Source organism: Aulonocara stuartgranti (genome assembly GCF_965226115.1).
Source record: "Aulonocara stuartgranti genome assembly, chromosome: 16".
Taxonomy (NCBI): domain Eukaryota; kingdom Metazoa; phylum Chordata; class Actinopteri; order Cichliformes; family Cichlidae; genus Aulonocara; species Aulonocara stuartgranti.
The window spans coordinates 6,478,060-6,494,331 of NC_138952.1; the positions used below are offsets into that span (position 1 = coordinate 6,478,060).

At 40.9% G+C, this 16,272-nt stretch overlaps 1 protein-coding gene across 13 annotated transcripts in view; it reads right to left on the reverse strand.

Annotated features, from left to right (window-relative positions):
- Nucleotides 1-16,272, reverse strand: part of LOC309691066 (tensin-1-like) — a 243,244-nt gene that overhangs the window by 139,407 nt on the left and 87,565 nt on the right. For 2 of the 13 annotated variants that reach the window (XM_082508588.1, XM_082508589.1), the window contains exon 1: nt 13,868-14,395. The exons of the other annotated variants lie outside the window; for them this stretch is intronic. In XM_082508588.1, coding sequence (XP_082364714.1) covers nt 13,868-13,948 — 81 coding nt within the window. In that variant the 5' untranslated portion in view covers nt 13,949-14,395. Of the gene's footprint in view, nt 1-13,867; nt 14,396-16,272 lie in introns of those variants that run through there. 13 annotated transcript variants of the gene reach the window in all.

Below are 16,272 nucleotides of genomic sequence, written 5' to 3' on the forward strand. Positions count from 1 at the left end.
TGGCAGGGGAAACAGTGTTGTCCAAGAACTCAAAATGCACAATTACAGAAACATGATCTCGTCACGTAGCGAAAAATCGCCATAATTTGATTAATGGCAGAAAAATTAAACTCAAATTTGAGATTTTCTTTTTTAAAAACATCTGAAACACATTTGTCCAAGGCTGAGTTTTAGATTTCAGATAGCACTGTTTTTCTTGCAATGGATATAAAGTTTTAGAATCATACTGTTCATACAGCTTCAGCATGTATTAGGTAATGTTATAGTATGGAGATAAACCCTTCCAGACTCTGCTTGGCGACAGACATTCCAGCTGAATAAGGTAACCAAGAGGCTGTTTTTCTCCTCAAGTTTAGAATTCAAAACTATTCCCTCGACTGCTTCCCACATGTGACTCATGCAGAGACCTACGTATGTACACACACTGATTTCCCCTCTGATTACACTGGCACTTGATGCATTACCTCATATACACACAGAACCATGTTTGTAAGGGTACAAACGCCTCTGACACTTGGCCGTACTGCTCAATTCAGTCTATCAGCTGTAAAAGCTGTAAGAGTAAAGTAAGTTTAAAAACAAAATATAAAAAAAAAATAAAATAAAAATAGAATTGCAAACAAAATTTGGTTCCTTTTAATAATAAACAGACAATAAAAAAAACCCCGTATACCATACACACAACACAAAATATTAAAGGATCAAAGACATGAAGTGGGAATGTGTGAGCAAACTAAAGTTTATTTTTAAACTGTCTTTACAATATCTGATACAAATTTTTCAAATCCATGTGCATCTAACAGTAGTTTTCTGACAAAAGCCCCATTTTTTAGTAATTATGAATTTTGCTTTCAGTGTGATATGGCTAAAATGGTTATTTCAGCACACCAGTAAAATCATCAGGACTAGCTAATTGTTTTCTTTTACTGAAAACAATTAGCTAGTGTTGTACTAGAAGGCCACACGAGGCATTATCACAGTCAATGGGAGTTAAAAACAAAATGTATTTCTTAAGTTTAATTTCATATCAGTCAGTTCCAGGTTCAAATGTTCACTGTCCCTAAAAACAAGACAAAGAAACAGACATACCACTGACAGTTAAAGAGTAAAATATTTTTATAATCCTGATAACGTGCTCATAGTCAAGTGTAGCATCCAGGCATCCATGGAAAACAAAATAACAAGGCTAAGAGTAAGAAGATAGGAGTAAACTAGCTAGATGTCACCTAAAGATAAGTAGGCTAATGCTCAATCAGCAGAGAAAAGTGCCATCACATGACAAAAATTACATTAAAAAATGAGGATAAAAAATTAAAAGTTAGAGAATCTGAGATGACCCCATTCACACGATGATACTGGCAATTAATATGGTGCACCACAATTCAATTTATGTGTGTTAGAGGAAAAAAGTTACATCTGTTACATCAGTTACAGCTGGCTAGACGGCTGGGGTGTAACATTTCTCCAAAACCACCATTTGCTGGCACAGCATCCGAATTTAAAATGTCAAGAAACAAAAGATGTAGCTACTACTATTGCCCTACTATCTTACCCTGAAATTCCTGACCTAACAAGTGTTGCTAGAACAGTCCACAGTAATTGCTTATTCTCCACTTAAACTGGTCCTAGAAACTAACAATGACACCACTCCCCATGACCAAAAAGAACCCAACCAACCAACCAAACAAAAAAAAAAAAAAACCCAAAACAAAGACATTTTGTCTTCATATTGATAAGAAAATAGAACTTTTCACCAGGTTTCATGCAGAAAAAAAGTAAGTGTTTTGTGATTTTTCAGCTGTAGTGAGAAGAGGTGAGAAAGAAGCCGCCACAACAGAAGAGACGGACAAGCACCAGCCGTCCGTCCTCCCCTTCTGTGTCGATTTCCTACAGCGTGAATGGAGGCAGTGAATAGCATATACACACAGTATAGTGCTTCATTATTGACCCCCACCAATCGAACACTATTGTTCTTCCCGCTGAGGCCAGAAGACTAACCGAGACCTCTGCAGTCAGCTGGGTTAATGAGCCAGCTAGCACACTACAATCTCTCATATGGGACACCATATGCATGGATAGACATTTTAACAAGATGCATTGGAGTGATCACTGCATGTCTCCATCTGTGTTTTTGTGTATACACATGTAACGCTCACTGACTCAATGAGTGTGCAAGCAAAACTAATTTCAGATGACTGCAAACAGAATTTCTGAAAGATTTCTCAAAAGCTTTTTCTACTTTTGTGACGACCCCCCCTCCCATCCTCCAGAGGACGGTCCCCTTTCACAAAAGGCTGCTATTCTTCATTTCAGCTGGCAAAGGACAACTGACCTCTAACCTATCTCCTCTTCCCCACGACCTGACCTCTTTCCTCCACGCACTACCTTCATCGATTCAAGTCTTTCCCCATCACCAGCTAAAAATCCAAAACAATCGTAACCTCTATTCTCTTTCCATCTAAACTCATGATATCATGTGACTATAAACAACTCAAATAGTTGGGGGGGGGGGGGGGGGGGGTATAATAAAAAAAAAAACAGAGTCTCTCTCCTTGGAAACTTTACAAACTTCACAAAGTATATTAGATCATTTTCAATGGTACCTAAACTGTACAGCCTATCAGAATGAGGCATGACTATAACAGTGGGTTTAAAATGGGGGTCATTAAAAAATTCCAGCTTTGCCAAACCCCCCCGAATAATTTAAACAGCACTTAAACTTCAGTTGAGAAATCAAAGGACAAGTTACTGAAAGATGCAAATGCTACCTGTAAAGTGGTGCTAAACTTTATAATGCTCCCTCTTAACCAGTGATGAAAGATACAGATAATTGCTGTCTTTGAACTAATGAGGCAAGACTGCTAATGTTACCAGTAATCTGATGCTTAACGGCCTGTATAAACCTGTTCAAATATGTCAATGCTACAGCTCTAACATCTCCAGGACTTATGTAATCATGGACTCGAGTAGCTCTGCTAGAGTCACAGTTGAAAATAATCCTCATTTATCCCACACCGGGCTTTGGTGGAGGCCCTCAGTTTGAAACGAGCCATATTAGTTTATCTAGTTTTAAGTCCACTTTCTCTGGATTGGCTGCCACTTGCAAACAGCTTGAAGAGTAGGTGGGAGGGGCTCAACTCAAGCTGTGATGCAAAAGTAGAAAAAAAAATTGCCTGAAACAGAGCATTTTGCCTAACAAGGCCTGTGCTTAGTCTCCCAGGGATTCGTTGCATCTACTCTGACCTCATTATTATCTAATATGAACATTCTCCATGGTAACAGTAGATTTGATAGAAAATAAAGAAGAGCTTAACATGTCTTTAAATGATCCAACACAATATAACACTGAAGACTTTGATTCTTAAAGGCAGAGTTGACAGTTGCATGCAAAAGTTTGGCCACCCCTGTGCAAACATACACACGCCTTTGGCAACGGTGTCAAAACAGCTCAATTTACACCTCATCTTTCAGCATGACTTGTATCTAAAACAGCTCTAGATTATCCAGATATTGTTTTGTATACAAAATACGTCAGGCATCAAGTATTACGACTGCGTCGCCCATCCTGCAACTCTTTGTGGTACTGCCACCAAAAGGTCTATCGGATTTGCCTTCTAAGTTTTTGTATAAAAAATAACAACAGCAATAAGTTCACAATTTCTAGTCTTATGAATGTCAAAATTTGCTGATTATTGTTTATATCTAGCAAACAAAGCTGAATACTTTTAGGCTGCTGTTTAGACAAAAAAAGACAAAAAAGAACATTTTAACTTCTGGGCAATTTTTAAGGGATATTTTCAAAAAAAACAGGCAATCAACTGAATTAACGCAGATGCATCTAACCTATTAGCATGCACAAAACAGTAAGGATGATGTTAGGAGAATGAGAAACATGAGCTTACACAACAACAGTGAGTGTTCTTCTTCCTTTCACAAACTCCTACAACACCATTTTCAGCTGATTCTCACATTTCTGTTTAGCCTTTGACTCCTTTCACATGCGATGCCAATTACCGGTAGCAATTATGTGCACGGGCCTTGTTTGTAGCAGTGTTATTCTGTCTTTAACTGAACCTCAACAAAACTAATTTGTTATGACTATTATTCAGCTTCAGTCAGACAGAAAAACACTTCCAGCCTCAAGCTGCATGCCAACCAGAGGCTTAATTTTCTGTTACCACCAGCGCATTGTTGATATTTTCATAGGCTAAATGACAGAACAGTAACTTTACAAAATATTTCCACAAAGCTCATCCAGATAGCTTTGTAATGACTTCTTGGTCAACTCTCGAGGAGAAAGTGAGAGCACATAAAACAAGCCTGGCTCCAATTAACTGCCTTGCTCTGACTGGCATGTTACAATACATTCAGCAGTTGAAGAAGGGAGTTTCTCTGAATCCCCTAATTGTCAGCAGCCCACTACAGAACAAGTGCAGTGAGCAACAATTCACAGCTAAATACCAGAAAGAAGAGAGCTCCCCCAAAGCTTTCCTTCCGCTCTCTGGTTCCCACTAACCAAATAGTCTTACAATGAACAGTCACCTGCTTTTCATTTAGGGGGGAAAAATGCACCCCAGGCATTCCAGTCCAGTCTCTCTTTCCTCCACTTTACTTCCTCTGACTCTACAGGCATTTCATTTCAGTGAGGTGGATCTCAAGGAGGAAATTACTCAGTCATCCAGAAGTAAAGAGAGGGGGGGAAAAATCCCTTCTTTTTCACAGAGCATTAGAATAACGCACAGCAGTCATCTTTTCTACGTTGTCACAATCTGGTACTCATTCAACTTTGTGAGTAGCATAGGAAGCAATGGAGAAAGGTAGGGGAACAATAGAGGTGGTCAGCCCTCCTACCGAAACACAACAAAGACACAATCTGTGACTTTTTATGTTAGGTCCTGAGTTTTAACGCAGAACACCACACCAACCAGTATCTCAAGGTTCTTCATTGACAATCCCCTATGACAGGCTCGGCCAACGGCAGGCCTCGAGGGCCGGTGTCGTGCAGGTTTTAGATATCACCCTGGGTCTAAACACCTGGATCAAATGATTAGTTCATTTTAGTTCAATGTAGCCATTTAAATCAGCTGTGATGAATCAAGGATACATCTAAAACCTGCAGGACACCGGCCCTCGAGGCTTAGTCTACATCCATTTAACCTCCATTTTCAGAAATAATCTCTATCTGCAACCCACTAAATACATATTAACCTCCCTTTTCACAGACAACATGCATGTGTGTGTTCTTTATGCAAACAGGATCGAGAAGGCTGGTTTGTTTTCGGAAAACACTGCACAGGTAGATAGAGATTTCTGTGGTTGGACCGAAGATGAGGTGAAAGTGTTGCTGGAAGTTACCACATGAGTCTAAGGCAACTTTAGTGAAGAAAGTCACAGCTGTGAGTCCGTGGACAAATGTTTGCCAAAGTTTCAAGTTTATCCTTTGAGATCAAAGCACGATCCTGGATTTTAAACTGCAGTTAGGTCAACACTTTTCCAGCGTGTGTGTGTAAATGTGGTAAAAACATAGTCTACGTGCTCATTAGATTCAACCCATATCAAGTGCAAGGTTGTATGAACTTTTTCCTTTTTTTGGGGGGGGGGGTTAGGAGCTAGTTAGGACGCATGCACCCTAACTAACCCTTTTAGCATCTGTCTCTATTGCAATGTAGAAACAAATAGACACACGCGGTAATGAAATATTTCTGCAACAGCTTCAACCATGACGTCAGTACTGATGGTGCAAGTAGACAGAAAGTATGCAGGGAGGTGCTGCCGTGTTATCTGTTTTTAGTTTTTATATCTAATTTTACATTGCTGATAGCTTTCTTTAAGAGGAGCAGCGTACTATTCTTCCTCTTGCTTCCACTAGGTTGCTGAATTTTAAAAAAATTCTAATAATTTTTTTTGTAAAGGTATTTGATTCAAGTTTGACCAATCAGCAACCAGCCTAGCAGTTATTCAGTGTCACTCAGGAGTACGTAACTTAGATTAGGTACTTTTTCTCCACCTATTCCAACCTTAAAAAAAAGAAAAGAAAAACGTGTTGTAGGGCAAGATAGTGTGGTAAAACACATGCACCAGGTGCAGACCGCCATAACACAACCCACTAGTTCCTACAGTGGCCAGAGTATTGGCATCACACTGGAGTTTAACCATCTTCACTGATCCCTTAGACACTCTGCTACAGTCAGGTCTAATTTCAGATCACAGCTGTTCTATAAGTTTGTTTATTGCCAGTTAGCAAATGTTAGCATGTTAAAATGGTTTTGGAACATCATATCAAATTAACATTAGTGTGTGTGATTAACCCCATATCGGCAACACAATAGGTCTGTCAGCTCTCTTATGTTATAACCGTGATGTTTCAACCTTGATGAGGTTCATTATAAACCACACAAGGGCTTTACCAGGTTCAATCCAATCACATTGCACATTTGCATTTTTACATTGAAATCAGTTAGGTCCTAGAAAGAGCTGCAGATGACATCTAAAATGATATTATAGATGCAAAACAAACTATAATCGGTGGCTGTGATACTTTTTTCATACTAATGAGATCATTTAAAAACAAAAACTTTATTTATCAAACAGAAAATGTTGGATACTCATCAATTTAATCATGTAACAGGAAACGCATTAATTGTCAATCTGTTGATCCCACTTTGCTTATTCTTGTTTTTACTTATTCAACTTTAAAGAGCTGCTCTTTTCTTTTGTCTGCAACCTCAAAAGAAATTCTTTATTACTGCTGTAACACAATTACAGTATCGTTTCCTGGCTTGGACTCAGGTATCTGTTTCGAAATGTTACAGCAAATCCGTATTAAGCAATTGATAAGATTTCAGCTTCATTTGTTTTTACAGAAAATCTCAAAATCGCCTGAGATAAACTTTGTCTAAAGAAAACAGTTGAACCTTCTGAACTTTCCCTTGCAGCGTTGTCATATAGCAGCGTATGAAAATAAATTATACATGCGGAACATAGAGAGCTACAAGCTCCAAATAAAAAAGCAGACAGTGCCTGCCAAAGGTTTAGATTCAGAAGGATAAAAATGGGTTTAATCAAAGACAGCCAAAGTTCATCATAGGAGGAAACTGCTGAGGGAAACAGCATGAGCTCCATATCGTGCTGGGTTGGCAGAGGCAGACGCTCTTGGATGGGACGAGTGAAACTAAAACCATAACCCCAGATGAAGGAAGAATGGGGATGACATGTTTTGGGGGACTTTGTTCTTATGATTAGATCTTATTATTTCCTGATGAGAGCTTCTTCTGCTTTTCCCAACCTAAATCTTATCTAAAAATACAAAAAATATAAAGAAAATCTAAAAAGTGCAGAAAATTATTCATGGCACCAGCAAAACTAAACCAAGCCAACCACCTGAGCATGAATTCAAATAATTAAAGAATCTCGAAGCTCCCCCGATCCCTTTTGGATAAATGCACGGGCAGCGCAGCATGATGCTGTCAGCGCCGCTTCCAATGAGCGTTGTTTGGCCTCACTCTTGAATGCACAGGTAACCACAGGAGGTCTTAGATCAAGTCCAAAGTAGTAGGTTATCATGGCATTAAGAAGCTCTGTGACTCTCATTGGGACAAATCAAGCAAGTGGACGGCTAGTAAACGGGAGAAGTAAAGCCCAGCGTTAAGGAGAAAGCTCCTCGTCCTTTCTCTTAATCTCCACAGAGTGCTTTATCATGATGTCAGGCTCTCAAACAAATGTGCTCGATTTCTGGAATCAGATTAAAAAAGGTGACATGTTTCCTGGCTTTAAACCGTGTTTGTGCTTTGTTGCTGTATTTTTTAAAAAATTACAGAAGTTTAACTTGGCTGCTAAGTTGTGCTCTGGCACTGAAGACGCTTGAAAATTCGAGTCTACGTGTACATGTAAGGAATGTTTTGGCTTGCAATTAGTCTACTGCACACATGAGATATGAAGCATATCCATATAAGGTGACTTTCAGCACTAAACACGGGGTCGATAAACAACACAGTAAACGTTTGAATCTTCTTTGACATTTTTCTCTCAATCACCTTCCTACTGTGAGCAGAAAGGGTTCGAATGTACGTCTCTTTAATTAGCAAGGGTGTAACAATTCTTAAATGAGATGTACTGTAATGTTTAAAGTTCAGGTAAGTAGTGAGATGGAAATACATCAGAATACCAGAGTTTGTTTTTTCTTCATAATCCAATCATAATCAAGTGATCACTTTTTTCCCCTGCTTCTTCTTTTTCATCTCCTCCAAAGAAAATGTTTGTGAAGTCAAACTAAAGCCCAACAATGAAAGCATGAGCCTCTAATAATCAGAGAACAGAGGTGAAAATCCACAACAGATTTACCAGTCAGCAGCAACAAGGAATACTTGGCTATAGTTGTACCTTAATCTGATTAATGTAAACAGAAAAACCTAAAATAGCGTTACATGAATCCACTGAACTGCTGATGATCAACTGACCTAAATTTCTAGCTTAAACCTCTACAAATGTTTGTTTCTATACTTCTTTTCTGGCGCAGGTACAGCTTTAATATGTTAAAATCTGTACATCACTGGTGACTGCATTACAAAATTGCAGATTAGTTTTGCAATAAACGTGGCCCCAGGTACCACAGTGCGCTTCCTGTTAGCTGCCTTAATTATTACCAGGTTCAAACACCTACACACACTCAAGAGCATACTCTACAGCCAGTCCACATTGTTGTTCTACTTCTCAAATGTTCACCTTTGACCCTCCTTGTTCTCAAAGTCTAAGGCATTTCCTTGAGTGAGGTCACCTGTATTAAATTATTGTCTAGCACAAAAGCAGAATCCAGAGAGGGAGACAAAAGGTAGAAAGCTGTTGTTGAGGAAGAGTGAAGAATATACTTTATTTAAACAAGATGGTACCTAAAAAAATATAACAAAGTGTTTCTTAACAGTCAAAAACTAAGATAAAATCCATGAAACAAGCCAAAGACTCCAGTATATTTGGTTAAAGGTCATTTTAATCATAAAGTAACAAAAGCAAAAAGTCATGGATTCGCCAGACTCAAACAAACCATGTGATAGACATGACTTTGGGATAAGCAGAGGTTTAAAGGACAAGTATTAAACTTTCTAAGAGGCCAGGTGGGTTAAGCTCTTCAGAGAAAGTAATATTTCTACTAAAGTGGACACAAATGTTTAATGAGCATGGTGTCTAATGTCACCAATGAAAATGTAGATAAACTAACTTTACAGCAGTCTAGCAGCCAGTATCCCTGGATTAGGTAGAGTAAAATGAGGCAATCTAATTACGTTTCTGAATTCCAAACTTCCTGTCACAGAAAACCAGAATACCATGGGAGGTTTAGGACCAATGCGCCCAGTGAAGCATAGACAAAGCTGAGGGGGTCCCTCAGGACCAAAAGGGGCGGGTGGGGGTATTACACAAAGCTCAACATCTCTTGTAAATCAATGAGCAAGAGTTAAACGTCCCTTTTTGTTGTTCATGATTTTTCATCTAAGTCACGACCGTGAGAAGAAGCCACACAAAGATAAAGATGACAAAACTCCCCAACATGTCAACAAGTGGGTCAGCATCAAACCCAGAATGTAACTGTGAGGCAAACTCACTCAAGGGAGAGAAAAAATATTTGGGGTAACATAAACGCAGATGTTACGGTTAGGAGTGGTGATGTATTTCAAAGGGGGCCACACATGCGGAGCACTTTTCCCCAGGTAATCTTAGGCAATGGGATTGAGGCAGAAGCTAACTACGAACAGAGAGAGACAGAAAAGGGAGAGTGGAAAAGGAGATGAGCTCAGAGAGCGTGTCGGAAAACGGCCAAAAGTAGACAACATCCAGGATGACAGTAGGTACTACACAGAGATATGCTAACCCACTTCTATGTGTTGCAGCTGTGAAGTTTTTGGGCTTCTTATCTATGTTTTATTGCCATTTAATCTTTTTTTCGGTAAGTGGCTTCCTTTCCCGTTAGAGCCAACTTTTCAACAACTCAGCTTTCGATTAATACATAACTGTGATGGCTTTTTGGAAGACTGCATGCATTTGTAGAACTCCCAAAATCCCTCTGTCTGCATAGTCAAGGACTACACAAATGGGCACTACCATGAGACCATGCAACTTGCATAAAGGCATGGAGGCTGGAGTAGTAACAACAGGCTTGCAGCATGTTTTGATTTTCAAGTCAAGACAACTAAAGACCACCAACCTAACATTCTTCAGATGACACAAATTCCCAGAACGATCCTTTTGAGACCCAACTCTGACACTACAGCGTCTGTACGTTAATGGATATCGATCATCCGGAGGAGTTCTTTGATCCCTCGAAACTGTGAAGGTTCAGCCGACGTCAATATTTGCTCCGACAGAAGTGTGAGGCCAATATGTGAGACTGTGGTTATAGTTAGATCAGAGGCACCTGGTCACTGCTACCGACACTCCGGCACATATCCTATCAACTTGCCTGTTTGGTCTAAAGGCCAAAGTAAGTGGGTGTGTTAATAACCTACTGCTCCTGAATGTCAACAGGATTTGCATGGCTTTTAAACTTTATAGGCTGTGGGCTGGTAAAGGGCATTTCATTGCTTTTCCAGGCCCCTACAGAGAAACCTGATTAAAAAAAAAAATTTGAAAAAAATCCCTAAAACCCTTTTTGGCATTCATTAATTATTCAAAGTGTCTGGCGGAGGGTCAGCACTCTACTGAAGGTCTTCTTTCAAGGCCTTTCTCATCATCCGTAAATACTTTGCCCTCCCGTTTCGCCCGCAGCATCTTCTATTCATTTCCTGCGTCCTTCAAGTCGCTCCTGCCGTTTCCTATATTTCTCTAAGCATTTCTTTCAGCTTCCATGCTGGAAAAATCTTCCTTTATCCTGCTCTGACAAGAGGAAGCCCTCCCCATTGGAGGCTAAGGAACAGATCTCGTCTAGTTCCAGAAGCCAGTCTGTTTCCTGAAGCTGAACTTACTCGCTGTCAGGTGCCCAGTCTCCCACTTTGTATCATTCTATTCTACAGACCAGTCTCTTCATAACAGCTTTTGCAGCTGTACTCACTTTCCCATCTGTTCAAGGAGGACGTCTACAGTATGCAGACTTCATCATCAAATGGACAGTCCCTTTTCTGTTTTTATGTTTAATCTTGGAAAAGAGATTTGTGGCAATGGGTCGCCTCGTCTTTGCAATGTAAAACACATTCCTTAAAGACAAATTTGAGTAAATCATAGGCTGAAAAAAGCCACCATGACGCCTCCTGTCTGTTTGTCAACTCAAGTTTAGCACTGTCACCCTCCCCATCTTGGTTTTGTTAGAACTCAAGCCTAATTTATGTTAAGACATTTGTGTCTCCTCACGTCTTTGGCAGAGTCAAAGATTTTGGGTATGCAACCAGCCCAGTCCAGACGTGCTTGCTTTTGGTTCACCAAGAGTTAGTGCAAAGCCCAACGTTGACTGGCAGAATGCTGATTTGTTGAAGAGTTAATTAAACAGAAAAGTCAGCAAAAGCAGAGATAGGAGCATGAAGATAAGCTCAGTGGGGAAAATGGTTGCAGTGGACAGATTTTACTGTTTTTAACACTCGCTTTCCCTCACTATAATCAAGTTCTTTATCTATGATGACTTCTATGTTCCCTGTGACAGGGGTTAAAACTAAAGAACCAACAACAGCATAAATACGAAAGTAGCCCAGAGATCAGCTGTTATGCGTATTTTGATAGTGCTGCACAGATGCCAGCCCTTTAAATTAGTAAACAGCATCTATAGTGGCTTTGTTGGCACCCACAATCCCTTAAAGTGCCAATGCCCCTAAATGATGAGATTTAAGCCTTAATTTAATTTAAATAGATCAATTATATAAAACTTTACAACCTTTACAGCTGGCATAAAAGCCACAATTAGGTTTAGAGATGAAAACAGCCTTTTAAACATATTTCTTTGTGGTTTAAAGTTTGGAATTTTAATATCAGGGCTGACTCGCTCTTTCAAGCGAACATCAAGTTGACACTAGAGGAACTGCTGCTTATTATTAAGCACTTGCAATGAAGGGAGCTCGACTTCAGGAAGACGTTTCACGTGTCATCTGAGAGGCTTCTTCAGTTCTAAATACTGATGGAGAGTCCCAGGCATTTAACCCTTCAAGGGGTTTTAATAACTCTGTAGCTGGAACTGAAGATGCTTCTTAAATGAGATGAAACTTCACAATTCTTCAGGTCTTCATGAACCAAAAAGAAGTCCAGCTACCTTCATTGCAAATGCTTAAAATGACCATGACCTAGATGACTGGGAAGCTACACAGACTGGATAACGGGTTTATATTTCAGCCCTGGAAGTTGCCATTGGGTGTTTTCCAGAGCTACACATTTTTAAGATATCTCATTCAACAAAGTTTCTAAATGAAAATGTTTATAGCTTTAAGAAATCCTTCAAAAGGTCAGAAGTCATCACAGAAAGGGGCGAAAGCTACACATTTTCAGTCACTTCAGGAAGAGCAAAGTGATTGGAGCTTAATATTCAGCTCTTTTCTCTCCTCAGCATTTCTTCAGATCGATCTGGCCTTAAAGTGGCACTGTCCGTTTTAGGAAATTTCAGAAATGATCATGCACAGACACCTCCTCTTTCAGCATAAAAAAAACAAAAAACAAAACTTGATAAAGGATTAGTCTGTCCAGCAAACAGGTCAGAAGGGTGCAAAGCTCGTATAACCCACAACACCAGGCTGCTGGAATAAGGTGTGCCCAAATTAGGGCCATTTTAGCACCAAACAAAGATCTGCTATTAACACTGAATCCCGCCCCCTTAAGTGAGCTCGCTTTGTCATACACCGCTCTGATGCAGTCAATCAGTGACCCAGAGCTTAGCTGGGGGGCATTGAGATTCTTTTACAACCCCCCCCCCCTTCACCTCGCCCCCCGCTCCTCAAAAGAAAGAATGGTAATTAACTGATGAAGAGCTCTGTAAGATTATCCAGTCCTCACGCCAAGAGCTGCAGCTCTGCCAGTGGTGTGCAGTCATGTCCCAAAGGACCACTGCAGAATGGGGAAGGATGGATCTCAATGGTCTATTCAAACCAGTCTCCTCTTTCATCCTCTATTCAGCTGAAAAAAAAAAACGTGGAGAGCAGCAAGCAATGTCGTATATTTGAGACAGGAATGTTCTTTCATATCAGCACAAATTAGGAAAAGCACTCACAGTGTTTTAAGACATGTCGAGACCGTAGTCACAGCACATTTAGGATGGACACTCACACACGCACAAACACTGACCAGAGGGCACACAAGTGCACAAACAACCCCTCACTGTGAGCGGGAATGCGCGGCAGATTGAATTATACAAGAGAAAGCAAAAAATAGCTGTGTGTCCCAACCACCTAGTGCGAAACAGAGCGGGACACAGGGGGAGTGAGGGAGTGGGAATGGGTGAGTAAGGAGAGCATTTAATTCAACTCAAAGTCGGAGCAGAAAAGTTTTCAGCGTGCACACGGAGCAAAGAAAACACAAGAACATGTTACTGAAACGAAACAGACAGTGCAGAGGTTTGTCTCGCGTTTGCACGCCCTCCCGTTCTCCTTCATAATATCTCCCACATTCAAATGTGTCACCGTGCCAAGGCCCCCCACAGCCGGGGTCCCAACCCTCCACCCAACCCCCGAAAGCAGACCACCCAATAGATCCCCTGAGCAGGGCTCCCAAATAATCTGAAGCATAAACCTTTTTTTACAGAAAATATCATGCCCACTGCATCGTCACACTATGTCCCACGTGAGTCAGCCCTACTGACTTATACACATGATTTCACTCTGACATATTAGAGCTGCAGAGAAATTGTGCTAAAATTTCTGCTGTCAGACATCCTGTGAACTCCTAAAAATATCTGACTGGAAACTTTTCTCACCCAGAACATGCAAGACAGGCAGACCCAAGTGCGTGCAGGTCCAGCCAGAGCTGTGGGCAAGCTGAGAGAGACAGACGGCATGGTGACGGACAGGAGTGATGCTGCTGCTGGGGCTGCTGCTGGGGCTGCTGCTGGGGCTGCTACAGACCAGTGGGCTTCCTTAAGTTTAATCCAAGAAGAAGAAGAGTAGCCCAGCACTGCAAAGCCATGACCATCCAGGACATAAATACAGCTTCTTCTTTCTGCCTCTTCCTCAGTGTCCGGCTTGCTGTTTTCCCTCTATGTGTCTGCTCTAAATTGGATCCTTACTGCCTCTCCTCTGCTCTGCGCTCGGTCTGCCTCCCGTTCTCTCTGCCGGGGAAAGGTTCACAAAGGTTTTTTTTTTTTTTGGTTTTTTTAACTGAGGGGGGTCAGGCTGCCCCTACCTCTCCACGGGAGCAAAGGGGGAGGGGGTATAGTCCACTTATTATCCATCTCTTTTGCACCTCCTCTCCCTCTCTCTCATCCCATGTCTCCCTCCCTCCTTAGCCCTCTAAGCCTCACCACTTTTAATTTCATTCATCCCTTGATCCCACCCCTCCCTGCTCGTCCCCCCACAGCATCCATGGCACTTCACCTCCCTCCCACCTTCTACGCCTCTCTCCTGCATGCTTTCCTTGTGCATTTCTGTATTAAGCCCATTTTAATATTTCATAAACTCCACGCCGCCTGCTTTTACCTACCTACCTTTGAGGTAAATCTTCACTGACATTTCTCCTGACATCAAAAAATGCAACTTTCAATCACTCTGGAAATCAAAAATAGGCACATGCAATTTATTTTTTCTAGTCTTTTCTCAAGGGAAATTTGCACCAACTCCTTTGGTACCTGCTTTCCTAAATATTTAAATTTAAAAATGTAAATAAGAAAAAAAAAAAAGTTGAGTTGCCACTTTCATGGTTTGCATAGAAAATACCATCTTGTCTAAACAAGTGCAAACCTTACTTACAAGTGGTAGACAGTTTGCCTTCAAAGTAAAAGTTGCTCCTTTTGAAATACGTTGGTTGTAGCCATAAGGCACAAAACTTTTACTTTGAAGGCAAGCAGGCTGCCTTTCCAGTTTGCATTGCAGTTCTCAGTTTTGCCACCCCTCAGCGACAAGTTGGCAAGTGCTTGCAGACAAGCTGTGTCTTCCATGCAATCTACAGAGCTCCCATGGCAACCTGCTCACAACCAAAGCAATTGCAAAGAAGTTTTCAGAGCAGCACAACATGCCTCTTTGCAATCCTAACCATGATCACGCTGCTCTAAAACAGTATCTGCTTGTTATGCCACGCACCATCAGCTGCAACCTGACTAACACTAGGAGTGTGAAATGGCACAAGACATCACTGCAATAATGAATGAAGGAATGACCAATTTCATTAAATGATTAAATAGTGATATGCGATTGCAAGTGAGGCGCCAACCAGTCTCAGGGTCATGTTTGTTTCTACTTTAAAGTTGGTCATTTTAACATGGTAGTCTATGGGGACAGCCTCTGGTGGTCATTCCAGGAACTGCAGTTTTGGTGCTCGATCAGTACATTGAATTTGACTGACATTTTATCTCTTGTGTGCAGAAATACAAAAACAAAAACAACATGCTTGGTTAGTGACAGGAAGTGGCTTTAAACAGACCCCACTCCCTCTTCACACTTTACAAAAGGGAGAAAGAACACAGGGGCCAGGAAGTAAAAGCTGCCTCATTAAGTTCTCACTGCTCATCAATGACCATGTTAGCCCCATGACTCTTTATCCCTTTCTGCAGGTTTTTCATGCACATGCGCGCACACACAAACGCACACACAATCCTCCATACTACTTGAGCCTACCCACGTGTGCACTCAAACCCATCATTTCCCATCAGAGATAAACAAAAACACTCAGAAAAATCCCAGCCCACAATTTCCTCAAAACATAAATACATGTCATTTAAACTATCAAGTTCACCACATTCATATACACAAACATCCACCAATAACCACCTTTTCCTTCTCCACCCTCTCGCGCACATCTTCACAATTTTCTCACATGGTGTGTAAATACACAAACCCACCCACACACAGAAACAGTCATGCATACTCACCCTTTGGCACAGAGGACTAGTGGCCCAGTACTTCTTGCAGGCCACCACCTACACAGACATTCGCTAAAGGATACGAGGTTACAGACGAAACGAAAAACACACGGACACACACAAGGATGCAAAGCCTGACACAACAAGAAGTTATATAGTACGCATGGCTTCAATTCACACTTTCAGATTAAAAACTGCTCTTCAAGAGGACCACCTGTCATCAGCACGAGTCCTAGTTGAGTTTATAATTGCTTCAGTTAATGGTGCTTTCATTCATTAAATGATAGCATTTAATTAGAGTTGGATGG